This window comes from Cuculus canorus, chromosome 16 (assembly GCF_017976375.1).
Source record: "Cuculus canorus isolate bCucCan1 chromosome 16, bCucCan1.pri, whole genome shotgun sequence".
Classification (NCBI taxonomy): Eukaryota; Metazoa; Chordata; class Aves; order Cuculiformes; family Cuculidae; genus Cuculus; species Cuculus canorus.
Genome location: NC_071416.1, coordinates 2,307,032 through 2,333,244, shown reverse-complemented (window position 1 = coordinate 2,333,244; position 26,213 = coordinate 2,307,032). Strand labels below are relative to the sequence as shown.

At 52.2% G+C, this 26,213-nt stretch overlaps 1 protein-coding gene across 1 annotated transcript in view; it reads right to left on the bottom strand.

Annotated features, from left to right (window-relative positions):
- The window catches only part of LOC128853848 (hydrocephalus-inducing protein homolog), a 67,624-nt gene that overhangs the window by 32,469 nt on the left and 8,942 nt on the right, over nt 1–26,213 (bottom strand). The window contains exons 6-10 of the mRNA XM_054081839.1: nt 21,423–21,558; nt 6,967–7,092; nt 4,429–4,548; nt 3,203–3,337; nt 131–330 (exon numbers count right to left, since the gene is read on the bottom strand). Of these exons, the coding sequence (XP_053937814.1) occupies nt 131–330; nt 3,203–3,337; nt 4,429–4,548; nt 6,967–7,092; nt 21,423–21,558 (717 nt within the window). The remainder of the gene's footprint in view (nt 1–130; nt 331–3,202; nt 3,338–4,428; nt 4,549–6,966; nt 7,093–21,422; nt 21,559–26,213) is intronic.

The window sequence follows — 26,213 nt, the reverse complement described above, 5'->3', positions numbered from 1 at the left end:
GAGCCCATGTCCTGCCCATTTCCAGCCGCAGCAACACAGCAGCTCAGATGCTCTGGATACTTTCTGTAGCTGTTTACCAACTACATTATCATACAACAGCATTTTGCACCGAAGAGACAAGCTCCGTTACCTCTGAGTGCTGATGCGGTAGTGGGCCTCCCGATTACCGACGTTACGAATGAGCAGTGTTTTCTCGGTGCTGTAGTTGACTGGACAGACGGAGAAGTGCAGCTGGTCAGGGAAGTCCAGGACAGGTCGAGCCCCTATAGCTCGGATCGGCACAATAAGCTTTTCCTTTCCTGCAATGCAGGTGAGCTGGTGGAAATAATCCTGTGGGGAAAGAAACAGTCTCAGCATCAGCCATTTGGCACCATCCCCATGGCAGAGGGAAACCTACTGTTTCTAAGACTGCAGCCACAGCACTCAATAGCACAACAGCACCTTTTACCTTAATGACCTTTCATTCCAGCAGCAGGACTTGCACAGGGTGGTTCTCTTGCAAGGAAGAAACAACCCCATGGATCCACCTGCTCTCACAGCAAGCTGGCAGAACCAGACAAATCTAACTGATGCTTTGATTCTGAGGCATCCAACCAGACTGATTCCATGTAGGGGATTACAGCAGTAAAAAGAACCTGCTTCAATCCCCACTGCAGACTATCAAAAGCATGACTAAGAACCCAGCTGTGCCACAGCACTGGCTCCTGTCCCAGCAGCGCAACAAAATCACTGAAGCTCGGAAGCGGACGCTCAGGCTCACATTCAAAGACTTTGTCACATGCACAATTGACGGTCAGTCCCTGGTGAAATACTGAACAAGCTGGACACGATAACTGCTCAAACACAACGGCAAACACCCAGCACCCACCATCCGCCTGCTCGGCTGGGGTTTAAGGCTGAAGTAACAGGCACTGTCACATCCAAGGTGCAGAAAGAATAAAGGAGGACATTTTTTTTCTAGACAATTCAAATAGTCACACTCGAAATGTCAGAAAGGTTTCAGATTCTTATATTCAGAAGGCAAAATACCAGGAAGGGAACTGCAGCACGAGACCCACATAACTGAATATCACATTTCAGGAGAGTGTTTCATTTTCAGCAGGTATTTCTGAATAAGCAATTCTGTACTCCATTTTACAGCCTAAATCCTCTAAAATAAAAGCCGTGGGCAGCCCACACAAACTTAAAGCACCGATTCTCTGGGTAATTCATGCCATGGACTGCTCAGCTCCTCAGACTGCACCAGCACAGGAACAATGCTATTTGCTTCTTTTGTTATTTTGGCCACACTACTGTAACAAAGGCTTTGTAAATCCAGCTGAAAGCTGCATGCCTTATCAGCTCTCGGCATGCCATATTTCTTTATTATCTCTCCCTTCCAGATGCCAGGTAGGCAGAGGAGGATGCAAGTAGCTTCAGATCAGTGGGGAGGTAAAGAGAATAAGAAACTTCAACAAACAGAGGTATTTGAGGGAAGTAAAAGGAAGAGCACCGATTTACCTCTCCCACCCCAAAAATGAACATTATTTATCATTAATAAATCATATTTTAAAGGTACCAGTGTACTTGGTAATGCCTTCCTCAGAGAGATTAAGCTCTTGTGTCACTTGGTTGCTCAGAGAACTGCCCTAGGCCAGCATAATTTTTACCCTAAATACTAACTAAGTTAATCATAGGGATGTTGTTTGTGGATGTTAAACCAAATCTAAACAGCAAGTGAAAGATGAGCCAACAGGTACATCTAAAGAGATCTCACACCTCTGGACTGCTGCAGAAACATCTACTGACTCAAAGTTATCCCTCCAACAGAGCCATGCTAAGAGATAGCAGGATGCTGCCTGGTTTTGTTTCCCTGAGGTGCTTCTTCCCTTCCATGCCCTGTACTAAACCCTTCTGTATTAACGAGCTTCCAGAGAACAGCATTGACCCCTCACATCACAGCACGGAGGATCAGACATGCCAGGACCACAGCACTGATGGTCAAACCTCTGAGCAAAAGCACGACACGTTTGGCGTGGAATAGGTGCCAGCGGACAGAGCAACTGCAATAACGCTTATGAAGACACAGGCACAGCAAGACTGCTGCCCTCAGGCTCTCGGTGATGTGCCTGCCTGTAGATTGTGCCTGCCTATTTATTCCTACACATGCTTTTCCAGGTGGACATCTCAAAGCCGCTGGCAGCACAGTAACATCCTGCAGAGCTGAGGACACCTGGAGCTCAGAGTGTCTGTGCCAGGCTGCCTCCCTGTCACAGGCACAGCACTCCCTCTCCCCTAGACTTGCAGCTGGATCGCAGGTAGGCAAGTATGCTCGGGGAGAGTACAGCTGCAAGGCTTGGAAACAGAGGGTATAAAAAGCACCACCTCTGCTCCAGCCCAGGGTGATGGAGGGAAGCGGCTGCCAGATGGGAAAGAGAAAAGCTCTCTGCATCTGTTTCTTTAGTATTTTCCACAACAATTAAACCCAGAGCACTGAGTAGAGAGATGGCTAAACATCTTATCAACACCCCTCCTTGGTGTGCGCACTGCCCGTGTGCACTTTCCCTCATGAAGGCTCAAGGAACCGCAGGGAGGGAAAGCACAGCCTGCCAGTCCCTGCTGCAGTGGCTGCAGCACCATGTCAGGCATTCTGCCTGGCCACAGCTTGGAGCAGAGCTCGCAGCAGGCTGTGGGATGTAGCAGTGTGCAAAACCAGTGACGGCTTGAGGCACCGTTTTCAGCTGTCTCACTGCTTAGTCCAACACTATGGACATAAAAGTGGCTCCAGGGTTCAAGGCGGTGGTCCCCGCCCTGATCAGGCTCACTTTGGGTCCTCTAAATTACAGGTCACTTTTAAACAGACGTCTGCGTTTATCATTAGTGGAGCAAACCTATAAAGATGCAGCAATGGACAAAAACTAGAAACCAACACCTCCAGAGGCCACCCCACCACAGGCAGCAGACTCTCTCATCCCTGAAGCCAGCAGACATTACCTAAATGTCCCAGTGCTGAAGGAGAAACACAATCTGAAACATTTAGGAGTCTCAGCCTATGAGAGCATCATCTTCACCATGGGGAAAGAGTTTCCCCCTGTTCTAGATCTAGTCCCAACCCGCTGAAACCAGGACAATTCCTTAAAACCCACACCAGGTGCCCTGTTCCGGATCCAGCCCTACAGGTTCAGCTTCCATTGAAGGCACCAACTTGGGCCTCCAATCTCACCTTGTTCTCCTCAGGGGTGAAAAGGATGCGGAAAGTTGCAGTCAGGCCAGGTGGTATCTTACGGTACACACCACTGGGGATCAACAACTTGAAATACGGTGAGCGTTCCATGATGACCTTCACCAGCTGAGGAACCTGCAGGAAAGACATGAAATAATTTATTACTCATGGAAACATGAGGAGAAGACACCTGGCCATACCCCAGTGACATCCTTCCTCAGCCACCCTTCCGAAGCATCTTTCACTCTGGAAATGTACAGACCACACAATAGCGGACTTGGATCCCTTCTGCCTGGGCAAAGAGCTCTAGGGAAGAGGCAGCCAGGCAATGCCCCACTGGGAAAGAAGTGCCAAGCAGGGAAGACACCAGCAGTACATAGACACAATCACGTCATCAACCAGCCCAAAGAACCTGCTTGCTTGTGCCTGCCTGCATCCACACAGTCATGCCTCCAGAGGGGAAAAGCAACCTCTGAAAGATAAACAGTATTTGTTATCCTGGGGCAAGGAAGAAATTCCATTCTAAAAGACCAGCTGTGAATGGGGCAGTCAAGCCTTGTGCTACAGAGCCACGCAGGCAGAGCAGAAAGAGAAGGAGACCACAGACACTGTGGGCTTACTGGGAATGAAAACATGCTGAAGAAAAATAAAATGAGGAACACGGGAAAACAGAGAGAACCTCAGAAATAAGGAGATTGGCTTAGAAAAACCTGAGCAGAAGTGAATTAAGCTTAAGCAGGACCCAAAAGTGCCCCCTAAGGGCACACATTTGCTCATGGCACGTGCCTTACTCAAGCATTTCCCTCAGGGACATTGCAAAGGTCCCCATATCCCTCTTTACGGTGGAACAAAATCACTGACATTTTTCAAGTTTGCCCTCTCAGCTTTCTTGCGAAATCTCAAAATGATCACTTGTTTTTTTCAAGTAAAGTTTGAAACCTTCAAGGCCACCTCGCTCGATGCACTGTGCTTCTCCAAAGGGAAAGCAGAGCCTTACATTGGCTTAGAAAAACCTGAGCAGAAGTGAATTAAGCTTAAGCAGGACCCGAAAGTGCCCCCTAAGGGCCTCCCACTCCTTCTGCCAAGTCAGTCTGTTTCCACTGCTTGTAGTGATGCCTTTTATTCTGTATGTGCTGCAGCAGGTAACTCGCTGTGCTGTGCAGCACGGGAATGGCATCACTCTCCTCTTCCAGCACAACACCAAACCTCCACATCCCAGCACTTACCTTGTCACTGTTCCTCAGAACCAGCAGCTTTTCATAGACCTCACAGGGAACGAAGTCCTGAAATACAACTTCCGATGGGAAAGGCTGGAGAAAGCTCTGCTCCCGGTCAGCTGCTAAGGACTGAAGACACAACACAGAGCAGTGAGAATTTGAGCTGCTGGCAGGAAGATTCATGACCTCCAGTGCAGTACAGTCTCCTGGTGAGCATATCCGCATGGCACACTCTGGGGAACCAGGAGCTCACCCACCCATGTTCTGAGCTGATTAACAGTTTCTGGACCACCTTAAGCAGGTTCAATCTAAAAACTTCCACTGGGAGGTGTTTCTCCAAGAGGTTTCCTTCTCCAAACATGCAAGGCATGAGCCCTTACTTCTGGCTGAGCCCTGTGCTGATGTGGTCGCACAGCTCCAGAGCACTCAAGGAGCAAGTGAAACCCAAGAACCTACGTGAAACTCCATGGGAAACAATTTTGGGATAATCTTTACTCTGAGACCAAGGCACCAAGTCCCGCATAGCCCCCAATATCTATTTTGATACACAGCCTTGAAACCAGCACCCAGGAGATGCCGGTTAAGGAAAAAGGCATTCGTGTTAAGGAAAACGACAAGTGAGGTGAATGCTGGATGGTGATTAGATTCAGCTCCTCACAGCACTATTGGGCAACTTCAGTGAGTTTAGGCTTGGCATCTCTTTTTTCCACAAGCTTTAGATGGGAGCTTTATTGTAGTCTATGACTGCTGTTTTCTGTAATACCATGGCAGAAGCACATCTGAAAACATACACTAACAGCAAGTGTTGACAAAGGCATTACTCTGAGAAAATTCCTCCCTGCTTTGGCTCCCCATTTGCAGCTGTGCTGTTCCCCCTCTAAAGGCACAGGCAGGTCTCCTGTTCCTCCACAGAGATCCTGATCCCACTGAAGCCGGTGCCTGCAGCATGCTGCCAGTTCCTTGTGCACTCGTCTGATGCGTTCACAACCTCCTGTGCAGTCCAGGGCAATCCTTAACCCATTTCTTACAGGTCTCTTGCCAGCAATTTTCCACTCAACAGCCCACCTCAGTCACCTACCCAAGGACTACACTCCCATGGGAAAAGCAGCTTTAAACACACATCTGAGAAAACGCTGATCCAGGTAGAGCACGTGCATCTCGCTCTGCCCAGGGTGAACCCCCTGCTTACCTGGCAGCACCCTGCAGCCCACCAACCTAACACCCTTTGAAGGGTCCTACACATTGTTCCAACACAAACTATTAATGCAACTGGTTTTGTTTCCTCTTGAGGAATTACCACAGGACCCACAGCCTTCAGAGGCCAAAGCTGCCACCGCTGAGAGAGTCAGGACTGCAGGCATTTGACAGTGACCACATCGGAGCAAGAGGTGGCTGTTTCAGGAGGAGGATGGAAACTGACAGGGTTGTGCCCCTGTGTCCTGCTCCAGCCTTCTCCCAGCACTGTGCTTTAGGCACGGGAGCCAAGATGGGAGCTGACTCCAGCAGGACCCATCATCTTCAGCAGAGGTTATGTGTATTGGCCCAGTACAGACCTGGACCTCAACATTCACCAGGGAAAAATGGAGGGTAGGGAGGCTCTGCAAAGGGATCTGAACAGGATGGATCGATGGGCTGAGACCAATGGCAGGAGGTTTAACAAGGCCAACTGCCGGGTCCTGCACTTGGGGCACAACAACCCTGTGCAGCTACAGACCAGGAGAAGTCCGGCTAGAAAGCTGCCTGGAGGAGAAGGACCTGGGGGTGTTGGTCGCCAGCCGACTGAACATGAGCCAGCATTGGCCCAGGTGGCCAAGAAGGCCAATGGCATCTTGGCTTGGATCAGAAATGGTGTGACCAGCAGGTCCAGGGAGGTTATTCTCCCTCTGTACTCGGCGCTGGTGAGGCCGCACCTCAGATACTGTGTTCAGTTCTGGGCTCCTCACCACAAGAAGTATGTTGAGAAGAGCAACGAAGCTGAGGAAGGGGCTGGAGAACAAGTCTTACGAGGAGCACCTGAGAGAGCTGGGGTTGTTTAGCCTGGAGAAGAGGAGGTTGAGGGGAGACCTTATTGCTCTCTAAAACTACCTGAAAGGAGGTTGCGGAGAGGAGGGAGCTGGGCTCTTCTCCCCAGTGACAGGGGACAGGACAAGAGGGAATGGCCTCAAGCTGCACCAAAGGAGGTTCAGGCTGGACATTAGGAAAAAAATTTTCACGGGAAGAGTCATTGGGCACTGGAACAGGCTGCCCATGGAGGAGGTTGATTCACCTTCCCTGGAGGTGTTTAAAGGACAGGTGGATGAGGTGCTGAGGGGCATGGTTTAGGGATTGATAGGAATGGTTGGACTCGATGATCCAGTGGGTAATTTCCAGCCTAGTGACTCTATGATTCTTTTCCCCCGCAGAAAGAATCCACTGTCCCCAGCAGTTTGACAGGACAACAGGACATGGTTACTGAGGCCTTTGAACGAGCTGGAGGCAAGCCTGCACAAGCACAAATCCTCTGCAAGTTTCTCATCAAACAGCAGAGAAAAGCAGAGAAAAGGTTACCTTTCCATGGCAGGTTTCACTCCTGCTTCCAAGCTGGGTGATCCGGGGCAGCTTCACCTCGTAAGTGCCAGCCAGACTCTGCTCGATGGAGAGGGAATTCCCCTTCCTGAAGGCAGGGGGAGTCGGCTGAAACACAAGAGACACAGAAATTGGTTCAGAAAGGCTTTTCTTGTGCAAGTGCCACTGATGAATAATTTGTGGTCACAGCCCCTAGGATCATCCTGGAATCCCCTAAGATCCCTGCTGAAATAGTTAATGACAGTAAATTAATAGTACAGAGTGGAATACATGTGCTCTAACCAAGCGCCTCTGTCCCATTAGCTTGTCCTTTACGATCCAATGTGACACCTTTGGGGATCTCTGCTCTTCAGGCATTTGTTTCTTTAGTTTTGCTGGACTGAGCCAGTGAGCTTTGGAGAGAGTTGGCAGGAGCCACACGCCTGCCTCCTGGAGGGCCAGTATGGCCAGAGCAGCACTGGCCAGCGTGCCATCAGGACAGCAGATATTACTGCCCACCCACAGAGGATGCAAAGAAGCACACGCTCATGCTCCAGCTATTCCAGCACAATTCCCAGGATATTCATTTAATTTGGCTCCAGTGGCATATTCAGGCAAGACCCTGGACTTGTGCTGAAGCAGCGCAGATCCCAAACTCCACTGCCCGACAAGAGCCACCTCCAACAGAAGCACAGCAGCACAGAGATGAGAGCTGGTGTCTGGCTTCATAGCACTGCTGGACAATGGGAGGGGTGGGCAGAGGAGGGACACAGGGGAAGTCCCCAGCCTGAACACAGCTCCTACCTGGACACCGCAGGTACTTATTGCCAGAGGTTTCTCTGCCGCTCTGACCAGCTTCCGACCACGAGGTGCTGCCACTCTGCCCTGGAATCCATCAGCCCTTCTGGTGGACTCCATGGACCAATGGATCTCGCCAGCGGCCATGTCTCAAGTCACCTGGAAGAAGAAAAAATGGGACTTCAAAAATGCAGACTCCCATTCATGGCAGACACAAAGGCTATCCGTGTCTCCCGGCTGGGGCACCCTTCCTTAGTGAAGATCAGGAGCCCTCCCCACCCTGTTTCATAATCAGAACACGTTAAAGCTGCAGGGTTGAGATTCATGGAAGCAAAACCCTGAGCTATTTCCCCTCTTTTGGGCAAGCGGCAAGGCTGGACAACCTGTGTCGAGCACTCCTGGAGCAGTCTAGTCGCCACTCGGACCAACTTCTTGGAGGATGCAGGGACACACTCCCACAAGCTTCACTGCCAGTGGGCTACTGCCCTCGTTCCCAGGGCAACGGGTGAGCCTCAACACCACTCGGGGCAGAGAGCTCACAGAGAGGGGGGCGGGGCTACGGAACACGATGGCAGACACGAGGCAGAGGGCACCCAGGGATGCTGAGTGCCTGCCTGGTCCCCCCAGAGGAGCAGTGCCTGCCTGCGCTCCCCCCGATCCAGTGCAGTGCCTGCCAGCTCAGCAGAAGGGAGACCCCAAACACATGGCGAGAGCCCAGGTCTCCAAACAGCTGCAAATGCCTACGCAGCTCCAGCAGGGAGCTCCCACCAGCCCAGTGCATAGGGGGAAAGAACTCTTTCCAAGAATATGGCATCCATTGTCTTCCCCACACCTCCCTCACCAACCGTCCCAAGGCCTGCAAGTCTATTTTGATGGTCCTTGCACCGCACATTGCAGCTCCATCAGCTCCCACCCGGAGAAGCAGGAATGCACAGTAGTCCATGGCTGCACCAGGCTGGGTGCTTTCTTTGGGGATGTTCTTAACCTGAGGTTCTTAATTAACCCTCTTCCCATCCTTCACACATCCCAGCAACCAGCAAGACATCAAAGACCCAGCAAAATAAAACAGCCCCTAACATCTCCTGCAGATCCTCCGTGAGAGAAACATTCCCTGCTCCTGACGGATCAGCTTTGTAATAAACATAAGGCCTCGAGAGCAGGGGGGAAACCTCCAAAGCAGAGGGGAAGATAACAAGGCCATCAGAAGCCAAGGTGGATTTCAGGTGGCAGTAAACAGCAGGAGCAGATGAAATCTTGGTGACAGCTCCCTTTCTTGGGAAGAAATCCATCTGCAGTCAGGAAAGATGGTACATGAGGACTGTCCTAAGTCTGGGACCTCTCATGTCCCTGCAGACGCTGAGAAACGGTGATGTCAGCAGAAACAGCCACAATTTCTGCAGCCTTTCCAGCATGGCTCTGCCTCCAGGCAGCAGCAAAGCCAGGAGCAGTCCCAGGACACAAACTGGGACCTCCAGCAGGGCCTGCAGGAATCTCACACTCTGATCTCACAGCCTGCAGGGCCACTCTTACAGCATTTCTGGAAGCCACAGCCATCATATCCGGGCAATGTCCTAGAACCAAGAGTGGGGCAGCGGGAAGGAACACATCCCCCACCCTTCCTCTCAAGGTATCTGCTCCACTCCTGCCCCCAGAGTGTCCCCTCTGGGCTCCTCCACAGAAACAGCCCTGCCACTTCCCCTTGCAAAGCAGCACGGGGACTCCCAACTAGGCCACAGAGAGGAAACCTTCCACATTGCCTTGACCAGCCCAAAACATTTTACTCTTTCCTTCTTAGAGAAAAAATCCCTCCCATGTCAGAGGCAACACGTAAGATGGACCATGGAGACCACTGAAGGTCACAAATTTGCATTCATCTAAATGCAGCTCTGCCAAGGACCAGGCAAGGGGTCTGATACCACAGGGGGACAACTTTTCTATCCGCAAAGCAAGTCCAGCAATACCTATTTGGGATAAGGCAAAGTCACAAGGGCTTGCATTCCACACACAACTGGAATTATGGAGAGGCCCATCCAGCCTCTCTCTGCACTGTCTGAACTGTTGCAGTGCTTTCTGCAACAGGTGGAATAAGTTTCCTTAGTAGAAAATGGTATCTTTCACCAGATGGACTTGATGGGAACAAAAAGCACAACCAACAAACCTTCTCTCATCCCTTATCCTTTAAGGTCCCTTCAATCTATTCTATGATTCTATGATTCTATGATGTAAGAGGAATCACAGAATCATGGAAAGGTTTGGGCTGGAAAGGATCATGAAGGTCCTCCGGTTCAACCCCCCCTGCCACTGGATCAGGTTGCTTACAGTCCCTTCCAACCTGGCCTTGAACACCTCCAGGAATGGGGCAGCCACCAATTCTCTGGGCAGCCTGGGCCGGTGCCTCACCACCCTCACAGAAAAACATTTCTTCCTGATATCCACTCTAAAATTCTCTTTTACTTTAAAACCATCACCCCTTATCCTATTGGCACAGGTCTTGCTCAAAACTTTTTCCCCATCTTCCAGTGCCGTGAGCCTCTCCATGGCAGACTCTGTGACTCAGGAGTTGCGGCAGTTAGGGCAAACATTCTTGAGTAACTTTAAATCGCTTTGTTAATCAACTGATGATTAAGTGTTAGTAGGTATTGGCTATTTTAATTCCATGAGCCACTTCAGTAAATTCTAAACTGCTGCTAAATCAGAGTCTCAAATAATCACATCTGTGAAAAGTCCTTCAGTGTGCGTAACACCATGGCAGACTGTGTGCTGCTGTCCTTCTCCCCACGGCATGCTGACAGACGGAGCCCTTCACACAGTAGCAGCCTGGCAGCCAAGTCCTTTACTCCACAGCACACTGGAAGCTGGAGCGCACAGCCCTGCACCATGCTGGGACCTGGAATCACCCTACAGCTTGATGGGATCTTGCATCGCTTGCCCCACAGCCTGCTCACACTTGAGTCCTTTTCCTTACGCCATGCTGAGAGCTACAGTCCCTCAACAGCAGCGATGCTGGGAGACCATCAGTCTAAAACACGCTGCAAACTGGAGTCCTTCAATAAGTGGCACGCTTGGAGATGGGTCCTACACCCCAACGAATCTTGAGAGCTCCATTTCTTCACCCTGCAGCATCTTTGGAGCTAAATTCTGCCAATCCACAGCAGGCTGGAAGCTGCAGTCCCACGGCACCCCAAGAGCTGGAGTCCTTCATCTCACAGCATGATGGGAGCTGGAGTCCACCCCAGAGCAGGCTGGAAGGGCAGCTCTTCACCTTATAGCGGTCATACTTGGAGCTGAAGTCCTTTACTCCACAGCGTCCTCAGAGCTGGAGTCCCTCACCCTGCATCACACTGGGAGATGGAGTCCCTCACTGTGCTGCATGCTGGGGCCTGGACCACTTGACCCTGCAGCATGTTGTGACCTGGAGCCCTTTACTGCACCGCACACTGGCATCTGGAGTCCTTCACCTACAGCACATGGTGAACCATGGGGGTCCTCACCCCGTGAACATGGTGGGAATGGAGTCCTTCACCCCAAAGTGTGCTGGAAGCTGCAGTCCATCCCCCAGTGACACACTGGGTGCTGGCATCCTTCCCCCCACAGCAGCTGAGAACTGGAATCCTCCCATCCATGTCACGCTGGGAGTGGAATTTGTCACCCACAGCAGGACAGCAGTGGAGTTCTTCATCCCATGGCGTGCAGTGATCTGGAGCTTCACTAAACCGCACGTGTGACTTAGAGCCCTAGACCCTCAGTCTCTTGGGAAGTGGAATCTTTATCCACACAATGTGCTGGGAGTGGAGTCCTTTACTCCACTGCGTTCCTGGAGAAGGAGAAGCAATTCTTCACCCCATAGCGAGCTGTGAACTGGAGTCTTTCCCTCTGTGCCGTCCTGCGAGATGACGCCGCTCACCCCAGGAGATGCTGAGGCCTGGATATTTTCAACCCATTGATACAAGTAGTTCAGAGTTAAGTCGTACAGTTCAGTTTTGTCTAAGCAATTGGGTTTTGAATGTTACCCAGAATGTCCCTCTGAGAGCATGGTTTCTGCTTCATTCCCAGACACTGCCCATTCTTTGAAGACAATAACACCTTGTGTGAAGGATGATCTGTGCCGAACAGATGTCTCTTCTGTAATCCTCTCTATTTGGAATCTTCCTGTCTCAAATCCAAGGTCAAGCAGAGCTGCAGCCAGCTCCAAACGAGCAAGAGTTTCATAATAACATTAGAATTAGACCTTGGGAAGTAATAGAATATGCATAAGATTTCTAGAGAAATTTATCCATCTGCATGTAAGTGGGAAACCTCTTCTGTCCCCAGCTTTTGTCTCACTGCACGTGACTGACGGAGATCACTCCTCATGTTGCCCAGGTCTGATAAAGGGCGTTCACTTTCTAAAATTCCAAAATGAGTCTTAGAGAGTTGATTTGTCAGCATTGTCAGTATCACTCCCTCAATCACACCCATTCCTCTCACACCCTCGCCCCACAACCCTGACCTCCCACCATTCTCCCCTCCCTACATCTTCCCTCTCTCCTCCCCTTCTTCTCTGCCCTTTCCCAGACCCACACATCTCTTTCCTGGACACAAACACCCCTCGCCCCACAACACCACAAAACAGCACCGCCCCTTTCCCTCCGCGCCTGCCTTTTCCTGCCCATCCCCACCCATGATACAGGTGCATGCGGAGGGAGGGATGGATGGGAGGTGTGAGAGTTCACGTGAGGGAACAACCCTCAAATCCCCTAAGGATCCAGGGCAGGCACGGGTGTGTGGATCCACCCGTTCCCTCAGGAAAGAGCCCCCCTCACCCCAAACCCAGACCCTGGGAGTTGGGGAGCTGCGATTCCCTCTGGATAGAGCCCCTCCATGTCCACTTTTGGGCCCCTCACTCCAAGAAGGACATTGAGGGGCTGGAGCACATCCACAGAGAAGGGGAACAGAGCTGGGAAGTGTCTGGAGACCAGGGGTTGTGGGAGTGGTGAAGGACCTGGGGCTATTTGGTCTGGAGGAGGCTGACAGGAGACCTCATCACTATCTACAACTGCCTGAAAAGATGTTATGGGGAGGTGGGTGCTGATGTCTTCACCCAAGCAACGTGGAATAGGACAATGGGAAATGGCCTCAAGTTGCACCAGGGGAGATTTAGATTGCATATCGGGAGCAATTTCTTTATTGAAAAAATGATGAAGCACTGGGAGAGGCTGCACAGGGAGGTGCTGGAGTCTCCACCCCTGGAAGCGTTCAGACAGAGTGTAGATCATGGACTCCTTCAGGTTGGAAAAGACCTCTAAGATCATCCAGACCAAACATGAACACAGCACCAACATGCCACGTAGAGGTGGTGCTTCTGGACATGGGTTAGCCGGCACAGTGAGGTGGTGCTGATGGTTGTGCTGGATGAGCTTAGGTCTTCAATGATTCTGAGATACTATGATTCCATGACCTCTTTCCCTACAGGCACCACCAGTGCCTTTGCCTGGCTCAGAGGCCCCAGCAGCGCACAGCTTGCAGAACATGCTTTGCTCTTGGCATCTGCCTTGGACGGTTCACAATGAGGATGGTCTGTGTAGCCAGGGAACAGACCAAGATGTCACTATCTTCTGTTGCAGGCTTAAGGGCTGTGATGGTAACAAACAGAGCTGAGAGGAGGCCCCGTGTCTACAGAGACTCCTGAGCATCCCCCCCAAGACCTCCCCAGCCCCAGCCAGGAGAGAGCTGTTGTCCCAGCTGCCCCAGACAGGTGTCCCTGAAGCAGGATCTGGCATGGCAGCACCCTGTACACTCGCTGTCTCCTGTTCCACCAGCCCTGACCAACCCAACGCTGCCCCTCCTCACCACAGCAGATCTCTGACACCTTATTTGAGCTTCGGCCCTTCAGGTGTCGTGCAGCAAGCCATACGGACAGAGCCCCATCAGATCCCCCTTGCTTCCCAGTGTCATGGTGAGACCAGGATGTCCCAAAAGAAGGACCCGGGGTGGTGGCTCACCAATGAACCTTGCAGCCACCAAGCACAAGGCTTCCTGAGCATCCTTCAGGTACAGAAGGCTCTAAGTATTCCTCAGCCTTGCTCCTGCGCTGCGCCAGCTGGAGAGAATTCAAGGTCATGGGCATAGAATCATGGAATTGTTTGGGCTGGAAGGGACCTCAAAGCCCATCCATTTCCACCCCCTGCCATAAGCAAGGACACCTCCCACTGGATCCGCTTGCTCCAAGCCCCATCCAACCTGGCCTGCAACACCTCCAGGGATGGGGGAGCCACCACCGCTCTGGGCAGCCTGGGCCAGGGCCTTCCCACACTCACAGAAAAATATTTCTTCCTAAGATCTCATCTCAGTCTCCCCTCTTTCAGCTCAAAACCATTTCCCCTCATCCTGTCCCTGAAGTCACCTGAGCAAGAGTACCTCCCCAGCTTTCCTGGAGCCCCTTTCCCTACTGGAAACTGCTCTAAGGTCTCCCCAAAGCCTTCTGCACAACCCAAACTCTCTCAGGCTGTCCTCATACCAGAGGTCCTCCAGCCTTTGGATCATCTTTTGGCCTCCTCTGAACTCGCTCCAACAGATCCATATCCTTCCCATGCTGAGGACTCCAGAACTCAACACAGGGCTCCAGCTGAGGTCTCACCAGAGCAGAGCGGACGGGAAGAATGCCCTCCCTGGCCCTGCTGGTCTCAAAGTTTTGGATGCAGCCCAGGGCACCGTTTGGCTTTCTGGGCTGCGAGCACACATTGTCTCCTCATGTGGAGCTTCTCATCCCCCAGTACCCCAAGTTCTTCTCCTCAGGGATGCTCCAAAACCATTCTCTAGCCAAACTGGATTTGTGCTTGTCTTTGTGTCTCCAGCTTGTCTCAAGACACTTGGCCTTGTTGAACCTCATGCGGGCCCACTTTTCCAGACTCTCCATGTTCCTCTGGATTACCTGTTTGTCCTGCAGGTGCAGGGACAGCTGTTTCAAAAGCTTATCCAGTATCTCGGGCATGGAGAACATCAGGTCCCAGCGAGGCAGGGCAGAGCTGCAAGGCAGAGCGCTCTGTCAGCAGGGCAGCCTGGGCCATCGCAGCCCGGCTGGCGGCCGCCCTGCAGGACGTGGACCTTGCTGTCCGCTGGCCTGGGCAGGAGGAGAGGAGCAAGGCCTGGCCCTGCACAGGACAACCTCAAACATCCACCCCGTGTGGCTGAGGGCGCTGGGCAAATGCTTCCTGACTCCTGCCAGGCTTGGCTCTGCCACTGCTTCCCTGGGGAGCTGTTCCAGTGCTCCACCGCCCTCTGGGGGAAGAGCCTTTTCCTAATGTCCAGCCCAACCCTCTGCTGATTCCTCTTCCTGCCACGCCCTCACATCCAGAGAGAAGAGCTCAGCGTCTGCTCCTCCTCCTCCTCCCCGTGTGAGGAAGCTGTAGAGCATGATGAGGTCCCCTCTCAGTCTCCTCTTCTCCAGGCTGAACAGACCGAGGGGCTTCAGCCACTCCTCTTACTGCTTCCCCTCTAAACTCTGCAGCAACTGTGTGGCCCTGAGCTCTGGGCTGGCTTGGACAGCTTTGGCTGCTGCAGGGCTTTTGTGGGGCTCGAATGCGTGGTGGGAAGGAGGCTCTGCTTCCCAGGGGGGTCCTGAGGTTTTACGGTCGTAGAGTTATTGGATGGCTGGAAGGTACTTTAAAGCCCATCCATTTCCATCCACCTGCAGGCACCCACTGGATCCGGGTGCTCCAAGCCCCATCCAGTCTGGCCTGCAACACCTTCAGGGATGGGGCAGCCACCACTTCTCTGGGCTACCTGGGCCAGGGCCTCCCCACCTGCACAGAAAAACACTTCTTCTTAAGATCTCATCTCAATCTCCTCTCTTCCAGCTCAAAACCATTCCCTCATCCTCTTCCTGCACTCCCTGACCAAGAGCCCCTCCCCAGCTTTCCTGGAGCCTCTTTCCCTACTGGAAGCTGCTCTAAGGTCTCCCTGGAGTGTCCCCTTCTCCACGTTGAGCAACCCTAATGCTCTCAGCCTTTCTGCTTATGGAAGGTGCTCCAGGCCTCGGACCATCCTCGTGGCCTCCTCTGGACATTCTTGGCTCTGGCAGCCAGAGAGTCTCCAAGTCTCTCTCCCTCAGGGAACAAACCTCAAGGCTGTTCAAGGTGGTATCTGCCATTTGGTGGAAACATCTTCAACAACATCGTGGCCACTTGACTGGGACAGTGTTTGGTCATCAGGAAAAGTAGCGACCCTGTGATCTGCCGGGCTGACTCCAAGTTGAGGTGTTCCAGGTTTTCCTCAATGCATGTCATGATCTTTGGTACCTGGAGGGGACCCAAGTGAGGATGGTGCTGCCCCTGGTTCCTCAGGTGCCCTTTCCATCCTTCTCTGCTGGCTTCTAGTGGCTTTGGGTGCCCAAGATGCCTGAGTTTGGGAAGGATGGAGTCTGGCAGGGCTCATGGACAGGGTGACTTGGCCATGGGCCACCTGCCTTCACTAGCCAGCAGGCAGGGTCGTGCATGAACACATCCCACATGAGTTTTATTGCCTCCCTCTGAAAGATGCTGGAGTTCCTCATCGCCTCAATGGCCATGAGGACAACGTCTGTCTTCTCCGCTGGTCGGAGATATCTTGCAAGTACTATGGAGGAAGGAAGCAAGGTCAGAGGTGTCCCGGGAGGAGCCATGGTCGTGCTGTGCAGCTTCCCAGCAGCGCCTGCAGCAAAGCCAGCAGCAGGGGCTTTGCTTACACCAGTTTCTTTGCCCACATGGATTCCTTTGCTCAAAATAGTCCCTGCTGATGCAAGGAACAAGAGTCCTGGGGAGGGAGGAGCTCATTACTGTAAGAATGTCTTTGGCGAGGTAAAAATGCTCGGGATGTTCCTCCTGGAGATTTTCTGCTCCTTCTGTTGGCATTTTCCTGCCTGAAAAATGCAGGAAAGACAGAAGAGTCATCAAGGCCTCCTCTGATCTCCAACATAGCCTGCCATGAGGAGCCCTGCCCTAGAAGAGCTCACAGGCTTAGAAGCTCGGGACAGATCTTGTGGGCACACCTTGTGGCCAGGTAGGAAGGCAGATGCCACCATCTCTGCTCCAGAAGAGGCTGGTGAGCAGCCCCTCATTCCCAAGGAAGATGGGCACCCTCCCTGCATGGCACTGAGCTGGTGCCATCCGCTCCAGAGTGTATACCCCAAGGGGAGAAGCAGCTCCTTGGAGCCCAACTCGTTGCAGATCCTAAACCTGCAAGATATTCTGCATCTCCTCGTTCGACACTCACCTCTGAACGCACTCCAGGACCTCAATGTCTTTCTTATAGTGAGAGGCCCAAATCTGAACACTATAGGCATGGTGCAGAGTACAGAGGGAGAATCATTTGGGACCTGAATCCTGACTCCTGAGCAGTGCTGGGGGCTTGAGAAGAGCTGGGATTTTGGGGAGAGATCCCTAGGATCTTGGAGTGAACCCCTTGGAGGGGAAGATTGAGCCCTTTGGAGGGGAGATTGAACCATTTGGAGGGGATTGAACCCTTTGGAGTGAGGATTGAACCTTTTAAGTGGGGATTGAACACTTTGGAAGAGGAACTGAAGCCCTTGGAGGGGAGATCAAGCCCTTTGGAGGGGGGAATGAACCCCCCCCTTAGGGAGGCCCCTCAGAACCCCCAGCTCTGGATGCATCCCGTGACTGAACCAAAGCAGACACACATCCCTTACCTCCCAGCTCGTCCCTCTTTAATCCCCTTCATTAGGGCTTATCAATCGATTAATATTCTTGCCTCCTCCCCATCCCTCACCTGCTAGCTGCCCCCCCACCCCCCTCCAGCTCAATCCAGTTTAGCCCCATCTGCTCACTGGTAGGGCCTGGGGGAACCCCGGGGGGAACAGGACACTCCCACCTGCAGGGACCCTCCCAGTGCCCCATGTGCAGACACCCCCTCCCAGGGACACCCCAAGGACGCCCCTGTCCCCAGAGCCCCCCCGAGGGACCCTTGGTCAGTAACCGCCTTCAAATCTGGAACCGTATGGGGGTGCAGGGGAGTCTGTGGGGTGCAGGGAGCTCCCCGTCCAGCAGCCACAGCTGCGTTCATCCCTCCTCCCCTCCCATGTCTGTGTGCCCAAGCCCTGTCAGCCCCGTCCCGGGAAGGCCCGACACATGCGGCAGGCAGAGGTGGGCAGGAGCCTCCTGGGCACAGGGGATTTGCCAGGCAGACAGTTGGTAGCTGGGCCGAGCTTTGCCCCAAACCCGGCACTGGCACGCATTGTCCAGGCGGGACCAGCCGCCTCCCAGAGCTGCTCCCTGCTCTGCGCTTGCCAATGCCGAGCAGGAAGTCGCCACTGCGGTGGGAGATGCTGCCTCGGGACCCCGGCTGGATGCATGGCCGGGGTCTGCGGGGAAGGGCTGGAGCCGTTGGGAGGCCCAGGGACCCTGGGGAGCCCGATGCTTCCTTTCATGGTGCCCAAAAGAGGGGGAATGCGCAGTGCCTGGTCCCCAAGCCCGGGGAGAGCCCGCAGGAAGGAGAGATGGAACGGGCCAACAGCACTGAAGCCGGACGGGTGTTTCCGACTGCGTCCGTGCACTGGGAGGGGAGGGCAGGGATCAGAGCGGGCAAACGGGAGCAACCACGAGAAGAGCCGGGTGGGAAAAGCCCTTGTGAAAGCCTCTCCAGAGCGGTGGGTGCCCTCTCCCCAAGCAGCTTTTCTCCCATCGTCCTGTCGGGAGTGTCTCTTTCATCCCCACCAGCCTCTTCCTCCTCAACACCACTCAAATCCAACCGTTGCCTTGTGTCCCAATCCCCAGGGTGTGCGGGAGCCTCAACAGGGACCCGGACACCACAGCCAGTGGAACTGGAGCCAGGAGGTGCACATGGAGATGCCCCCACAGCCTGTCATATATAGCAGAGCTGGGCCGGGAGGGATCCCGGCATTGGAAAGGAGAGTGGGGGGCACAGGCGTCGGCAGGGTCACCGTGTGGGACAGAGCTGCTGCTGCCCACCGAGACGCCTCCAAGGGCTGTGGGAAGGGCCGAGGTTTCACCTGGCTCTGTGAGAAGGGGCCTGGCAGAGCACTTCAAGGGCCACCTGATCTTCTGGAGGGAGTCCAGGTTCTCCTACTGCAGCCAATGGCGCTTCATGTGGGCATTCCGAAAATTTATCTTGGCAAACACCCTGGAAGTGGGAGAAGAAACTGGGAGCTCTTTAGTCCAGTAAACATCATTAGACCAAACTCTGCTCTTTTGACTTCTGTGTCTTTCCAACGTGCCGTGCAACACTTTCATCCCTTCACTCTGCCGTGCCCCTGGCTGGGGGAATGAGGGTGGTTAAGCAAAGCAGAGGGTTGGGTTGGAGAGGGTTGTACATTCCAAAGGGGCAGGGTTGATCCTCAAGCATGGGGCTTCCAGAAGAAAGGTGAACGCTACCTTTCACACTCTGGACATCGGAAGCCACTCTGAGTGTCTCTGCTTCCAGGGAGGGATGAAGACCCACTTGGATCGCTGGTGCCACTTCCTGGGGCTGCCAACAGCCTGTAAGGCAGAGAGCCCAAATCAATTCCTGCTCCTCCGAACGCTGAGCTGGAGTCAAACCAGCCTGAGCCACCTCTGAGAAGCTCAGGCGATCCGGGCACATTCCATCCCACAGGAAAGCCGAGCAGCCCAAGTCTGCTGAACTCCTTTCAACACTAAATAGCCAAAATCTGCTTTAATTTGCCTGTGAGGATGGGGGCAAACACAGCCCTGCATAGAAAAGCCTGTTTATTTACACTGCCCCAAGGGGAAGAGCACTTCCCTCCCCAAATTCCAGACAACAGCTCTAAACGGTCGCACTTTAGAGCACATAAGTTACACAGCTGCCAGGTTTCTGCCACAAAATCAGTCATCCTGGGACCCCAATTTCCCATTACTGGCAAGGGACGTTCCATCAATCCCCAGGCAGAGACACATCACCAGCAGTTCTTCTCACGGAGATGTGACAGGATATCCCTGAAAATCACCAGCACCGAGATGAATGCGAGCAGAATTGTTAAGAAGGGTTTAGGAATGCTCTTATTAAAGAGGAAGGCTGCCAGCCCTTAGGAACAAACACCGTACCCAGGAAAAGCTCCTTTTTGTCACAGTGTAAACTGGGAAGCGCGGCTCTGTCCTTTCGGAGTTCTCAAAACTCCGGCAGAATAAACTCTGTGAAGTACCCGCTGCACTTTTCCAGGAGCATAGGGAGATGTTTCCCTGCGGAGCGGCGTCTCACGCAAATCCCCAGCACTTTCCCTACCCATTCATCAGTCCACCCTACTAATCCTGCTCTCTCTCACTTCTTGCTCCTGCCTAAGCTGAGCCGCTAACACCACCTTTTTTTCCATGTGTAGGAATATTCCATACACTGGGAGACAGTCTTGTTCCGAACCTGTTGTGAGACTGATAGAGGCAGTCGATAACAGGAACACTGCAGTCCAACATTGCTCACGCAGGAGGAGCAATGTAGCAGATGGCACACACCAAATGGAAGCTGGCACACAGTCACCAGAAAAGAAAACGCTAGGGAACAGACTCGCAGAGGAACCCTTCACAGCCCGGAGGAAAGATCCATGTGAGACTTCACCCAATTCTATAAAGACCTCACATCAATACCAGACAGCATAACCTAAGAGAACAAAACCGAGCTTATGTTTTGCGTTCTCGTAATGCATTGCAGTGATTCCCCTGAGGTCGGAATTGCACAATGGGATCCATGTGAGTACATTCTGCTACCAGTGCAGGAGGTACAAAAAAGGCTTGGGCTTTTGGCAGAGAGGTAGAATGGATATTTCTCAGACATGATGGGCCTGACTGTCAGCATAGTTCCTGACACAGCATGTCCCTGTGTCCTCCTGAACCAAAGTCCCAGTGAAGCAGCAGTTGCTCATCCAAGAATGCAGCAGAGTGTGAGATCCAGGGTCTATGCTGGGTTTCAGACTGGGCTTGTTATCCCTTATCACAAATCCATCATTAAACGCTGTGTCAGACACCAAAGAAGATGCCATCATTCCTCTTCTCTAGGCTGTTACTCATGCTGTGAATCCCTGCTGTCATATTCCACATCCGAGTGCTAAAAATCCTTGTTTTCCCAGGAAGAATCCCTGTACACTTTAGTGTCCCCACGCCCAGCACGAGTCGCACAATGGCACATTTCTCCCAAATGCCGCAACACAAGCAACAGAGTCGTGCTCTCCCGTCACCTGGGCTTCCAGTGTAAATGGGACCTCCACTGAGCTGCAAGGCTGGATAATCCCACACGGCACAGGGCTGGAGTACTGCACAGCAGCAGCATCCTTATGTTCCTATAAGGGACAGAATAAACCCAACTTCAGAGGAAACTTTAAACTTCTTGACATCTAACACGTTTTAAAAAGCCCCAGGACAAAGCAGAAGGTCACAAAGCCAGATGTAAGACCAGCATGGACGTAGCACTCTGAGGGGGTCCAAAAGCTGCTGCATCCACAAACACCCACTCCTGTGCAGGCAGCCTCCTTGCAGCAGCTTTGCACAACCATGCAGCTCTTGTGCATGAAAGAATCCTAGAGATTAGAAGACAATCTGCTTCCCAAAGAGTTTATATTCAGGTAGGAATATGAACTCTGGAACCAACCTGAATATTATCACCAAGGTCTTACCCAGAAGCCGTTTATTTTCTCTCATAAACCCTTCAATAACATTTGCGGGCAGGAGGCGGATGCAATGACAAACCTGAGGAAGAACCCTGTAGCAGCCTGGAAGATTGCTGTCATTCACAATGGTCAGCATCTGCTGACAGGGGACTTTCAGGAAGCACTTTTCAAACGTCACAACAGGGTTGAGCACTCGCAGCTGAGGAATGACACATCTAGGCAGAGAGATGACCAGACATAGAACACAGAGTTTATTTACTCTCCAAATAGTGTGAAATGGAGCATAACATGTTTGTCACTCCCAAATAGACATTAAATACCCCTAGAGCAATAAACCACCTTTAACTTCTTCTTACCGAATAACCTCTTGTAAAGGAGGGGCAAACCCTGAGACTCAGCATGACAGAGGCTGCCAGGTGCCCAGGCAGAGCATGATGCCCTGTGCCAGAGCTGTCTGATGGGCACCTTCACTGCAGGAGGCTTGCAAGGACCCTCCCAATAGTCCCAGCAAGATGCAAGCTCTGGGGGAGCCTTCCCACCAGGGCCCAGTGCTTGTCAAGGCTCACAGACCACAGCACTCCAGTATCTCAATAAAAATGACTCCCTTCTCTCCCATAGCGCTCTTGCCCTGCCTGAAAACTCAGCCACTTGTCCCAGTAATAGAGACGCAAGTCACCATCTGCCTTATGCAGTGGGTGATTGCCCTCTCCCAGTTCCATCCCCACAAATCCATACCTTTCGGTTCCCATCTGCACTTCTTTTACCAAACTGCAGCCCAGACACTGACTGAACAGCTCTGCCTGGAAGAGGGGAAACTCAACCCTCTTACGATTAAACTCACACTCACTGCAGTGCAACACGATTGAACTGGCTGCAGCCAGAACAACGTTTTGCTTGGGTCTGAGAATGTCCAAAGGAACCAGAGGGAAGAAACCTGACCTCACCTCATAAACTGTTCTGCCCTTTGTGAAATGTTACCTTTATTTTTTTCCCCCACCAGACCAGCCACAAGCCCCTTCCCCGCTTGCACACACCTTTGTTGACTGAACCAGACACCAGCTTTCAGCAGGCTCCCTGCATACCAAACAAGTTTTGCATTTTGGTTGCAACCCAGCCCAAGTGCAGCACTTGCAGGAAGGAGGAGAGGTAGCCCTTTGGAAACTTGTTATACCTCAAGCATCGAAAACCAGGCCAATAATGAACATAAGTGCTGTTCCCTTTAGAGAAAGGCTCGAGGCCAAGCCTGGCTACTGAGCCCAGGTGCTTTGCAACGTGGGCCGCTTTCAAAGCGCTGCTGTTCTCCTATCTGGCTGGGCAGAGCTGGCTCGTTTGGCAGCACTTCTTCTTTGGAGATGGGGCTAGCAAACCGTGAGCAAGGCAGTGTGCTGGTGGTGGATGCATGAGGAGAGAAAATGAACTGCAGGGACAGTGCTGATACCTGGCTCTGAGGAGCAATGAAGACACCTTGCCAACACCCTCCACGTCCACCACCAGTGCCAGATGGTATTTCTTCACAGTGTTGGAACACAGGGTGATCTGGTGGAAAAGAAGATCATGAAATACTTCATCGCTCCCAAAAGCCATTGGTCATGCATGGTGTCCTCTGGTTCTCCTCCCACAGTAAGGAAAGGGAAGGTTTTACCCTATCTGGCTGGCCCACATGTAGAGGACAGTCTCTGGGAGTAATGAAAGTCTTGTGACTATATCTGCTTTGTTGACTATGCCATGCAGTTATCAGGGCACGTGTGAGCAAAAAAGTGCTCCTTCAGAAATTCCCCGGAGTAACCCAGCCAAGAAATGCCTCACAATAGTGCGTATATCTTACTTGTGTATGCTAGCAGCACTAAAACCCTCTTGTACATGAGCAAAGTTTCAGCTCCACCTGCTGAAGGCCAGACTGTTCCCATACCTGGATATCCTGGAATCCCTGGGGCTGGATGATCCCTCTGCAAGGAGTGATGGTAAATTCAGTCGGCCTGACGTGTCTTCGACTTCTCCTTCTTCGGGATGGGAGGGTGTTGTCCAACATCAGATGAGAAATGGTGACACTGGGCTCTCCTGAGCCATCCTCAGGAATGTAAAGGTTGAAGGTCCTGAGCACCGAGGAGGTGTTAATGAGGCGGCAGGACAATGTGCGAGGAAAGCCTAGGAAAACAACCCATGTAAGAATTTATGCACCAATCAACCCACGGTGTGAATACTCTGTTATGATAAGACTGTGCTTGGACTTCAGCTCTTTTCAATCCCAATTACAGCTAACTTGAGAAGCTGAACAAGGAATTAATCCTTCCCTTTTCTGCTGATCAGAAATTGCTTCTTTGGCAATGCCCACTCTTAGCAATGTGGAACACAAGGAGTTTTTCTCTCTAACTGAGGAGCTCTCTCACATGTCCCCAAAAGAGCACCAATTGATTTTCACTTATAAGCATGCATCCAGACAGACCACTTATTCTGAACATTCAATTCATAAAATTCCCTGTTAACTCCAAGAGCAAGTAGAGTATTGGCACCGAGGAGAAGCTACAGGAAGATAAAGGATGGATGAAATTGGGAGCTACAGCATGATGCAAAGCACTCCAACGCACTTTCTCTAGGCAGGATCCTTAAGGGGTCTTCTGGTTTGTGGTCAACCAGGCTGAGCACGAGACAACTTGCAGCCCACTCCACAGGAGGCAAGGTTGGTGCTGCCTTTGGAATTAGCAGGAACTGTCAGCTAACAAATGTTATCTCTCTCCTGAGCTAGCAAATGGAGACATTGCATCCATGCTGCGCGCTGGCTTTGGTTACTGCCCACAAAGGTTTGCATCACTTGACCTTTGATACCAGGTTTCCATAAGGCACCAGAGACACAGCCACACCAGGTGGGGATGCTCTGCAGAGACAGGACACCAGCCCACAGCCTGGCTGGCATCCCTGTGAGAAGGAGACATCTCCCACGGCTGCTTACTGAACGCTGCTGTAACGCAGGTGGGGAGGGAAAGCAGCTGCAGACACTGCAGGTAGCTCATCCATTCCATCGACAGTGACCACTGCCTGCCTCCAGCCGTGACTCCAGCAGTAACTCCAGCAGGGAGGCGGTAGGCACAAAAAGGACAAACGCAGACCTCGAAGCCCCAAATAGGACCAAAGTCTTTGCACACAACACAGCAGTTTTCAGCAGAGCTGACGGCTGCCTTCAGCTGAAAAGGCCAAGTTAATGAGATCACACTAAGTAGCACTAATCTCCTACTACACAACCATATTTCTGCCTGGTGCGTTTCTTCTTTTATTTGTTTGAAATGAAACAAAAAAGTGGCAGAGCAAGGATGTAGGGAAGGGAGAAAGCAGCTCAGGAAAGCAGAGTTCTGTGAAAGGGTCCATGAATAAAATGAAAACACAGAGGCACCCTGAATGCAGAACGATAATAGCCCTTCAACCAGTCCACAACGGATTTCACACTTAAACTGGAGATCATCTCACTAAAAATGAGCCTTTTGTGAGACTGAGATGCAGAACCAGAATCTGCATTTCAGTGTAGGTGCTCTGGAAGCTCAGTCACCAGGTGTGTCAGCAGAGTTGGCCTTTCAGCAGGAAAGGAGCCCACCTCTCCAAGGACATCAGTGCCTGATGCAGAGCTATCCTTTGGGCACATTCGCTGGTAAGGTGATAACGAGGTGCCCTCACAGCACTAATTAACATCTGACACTAAAGGTCAGGTGGGAAGTGTCCCATCCCCTGGGCCTTCCTAGGGCACAGACTTTCACAGACATTCTTCTGCAAGGACTGGGAGGTTAGGACTGGACTGACTATGAGGGACACCAGGACACGCTGACTTCCTATTCCTTTGGTCTCATTTGATCTCATGGTGGTCAAATACCACCTAAACAACCAGCAGCCCTGGTTTTACACACCAAAGGCTGCTGCAGAGGAACACAAGTGAGGGACGCTCTCATGCCACAGTGCTCAATGTTGACCATGAACAGACATCTTGATTCAAAGTTCAAGTGCGGGGCAGACTCACCAAAGGAGACATCACCAAAGGAGAGAGAAGGCACATCAAAATGAACAAGTGGTCCGGTAACACAGCCCCTGTGAGGACAAAGACAGGCACTGGAGATGTGCAAAGCTTTCAGTTTGCATTACAACTCAGATCAGTAACAGCTGGTCTCAGAACGGCAGTGGGTTTCAAACCAGCCCATCAACCTTGTGCTCAGCACAGCATCTGTGTGGACAGGAGGCAGTCCAGGCAAAGCCGTGTGCAACTGAGAGCTGCTGATGCAGCTGAGGGCATCGTGTCAGGCAGGGCCCACTCCCCGCTTGCTGCTGGCCCCACAAAAGACCCTGAACAAATGATGGCTCCGTGCCTCATTTTCCCCATCTGTAAAGTGATGGACACAGAGGTGCCACAGAGAAGTGCACTCGCTGCAATCAGCCTTCCCAGCTGCTGGGTCCATGCTTTGCTATTTCTTAGCTGGAACTGGTGTTTCCATGGAGTTCACGAATACCTCCTCAGATGATCTTGGGCCATGCAATTGTCTGTCAACAGACACCCCCTCCCCCCCTTGCAAAGTATTAGTCTTGTCGTTCTTTTTTTATTGATATCCCCTACCAGTTGGCAAAATTAACCACAGACTCTCTTCATTTCTTTTCTGCTTTGATCTAGTGCCTCCCACCAGCCGCAGCCCAAGAACCCGGCTGCTGAGCAGACACAGGCAGCCCCAGAGCAGTCAGCATCAGCTTTCTTGCTGATACGTTATCCTCCAGCCCATGGTTATACTGGCTGAGACACGCTCACACGCTGTTGGGGTCCTGAGAAGGGAGCTTTGCCTCTCCTGTCCTCAGGGCTTTTTCCCCCTTCTGCCCCTCACTTGGTGAGGGTTATCTTTTGCAA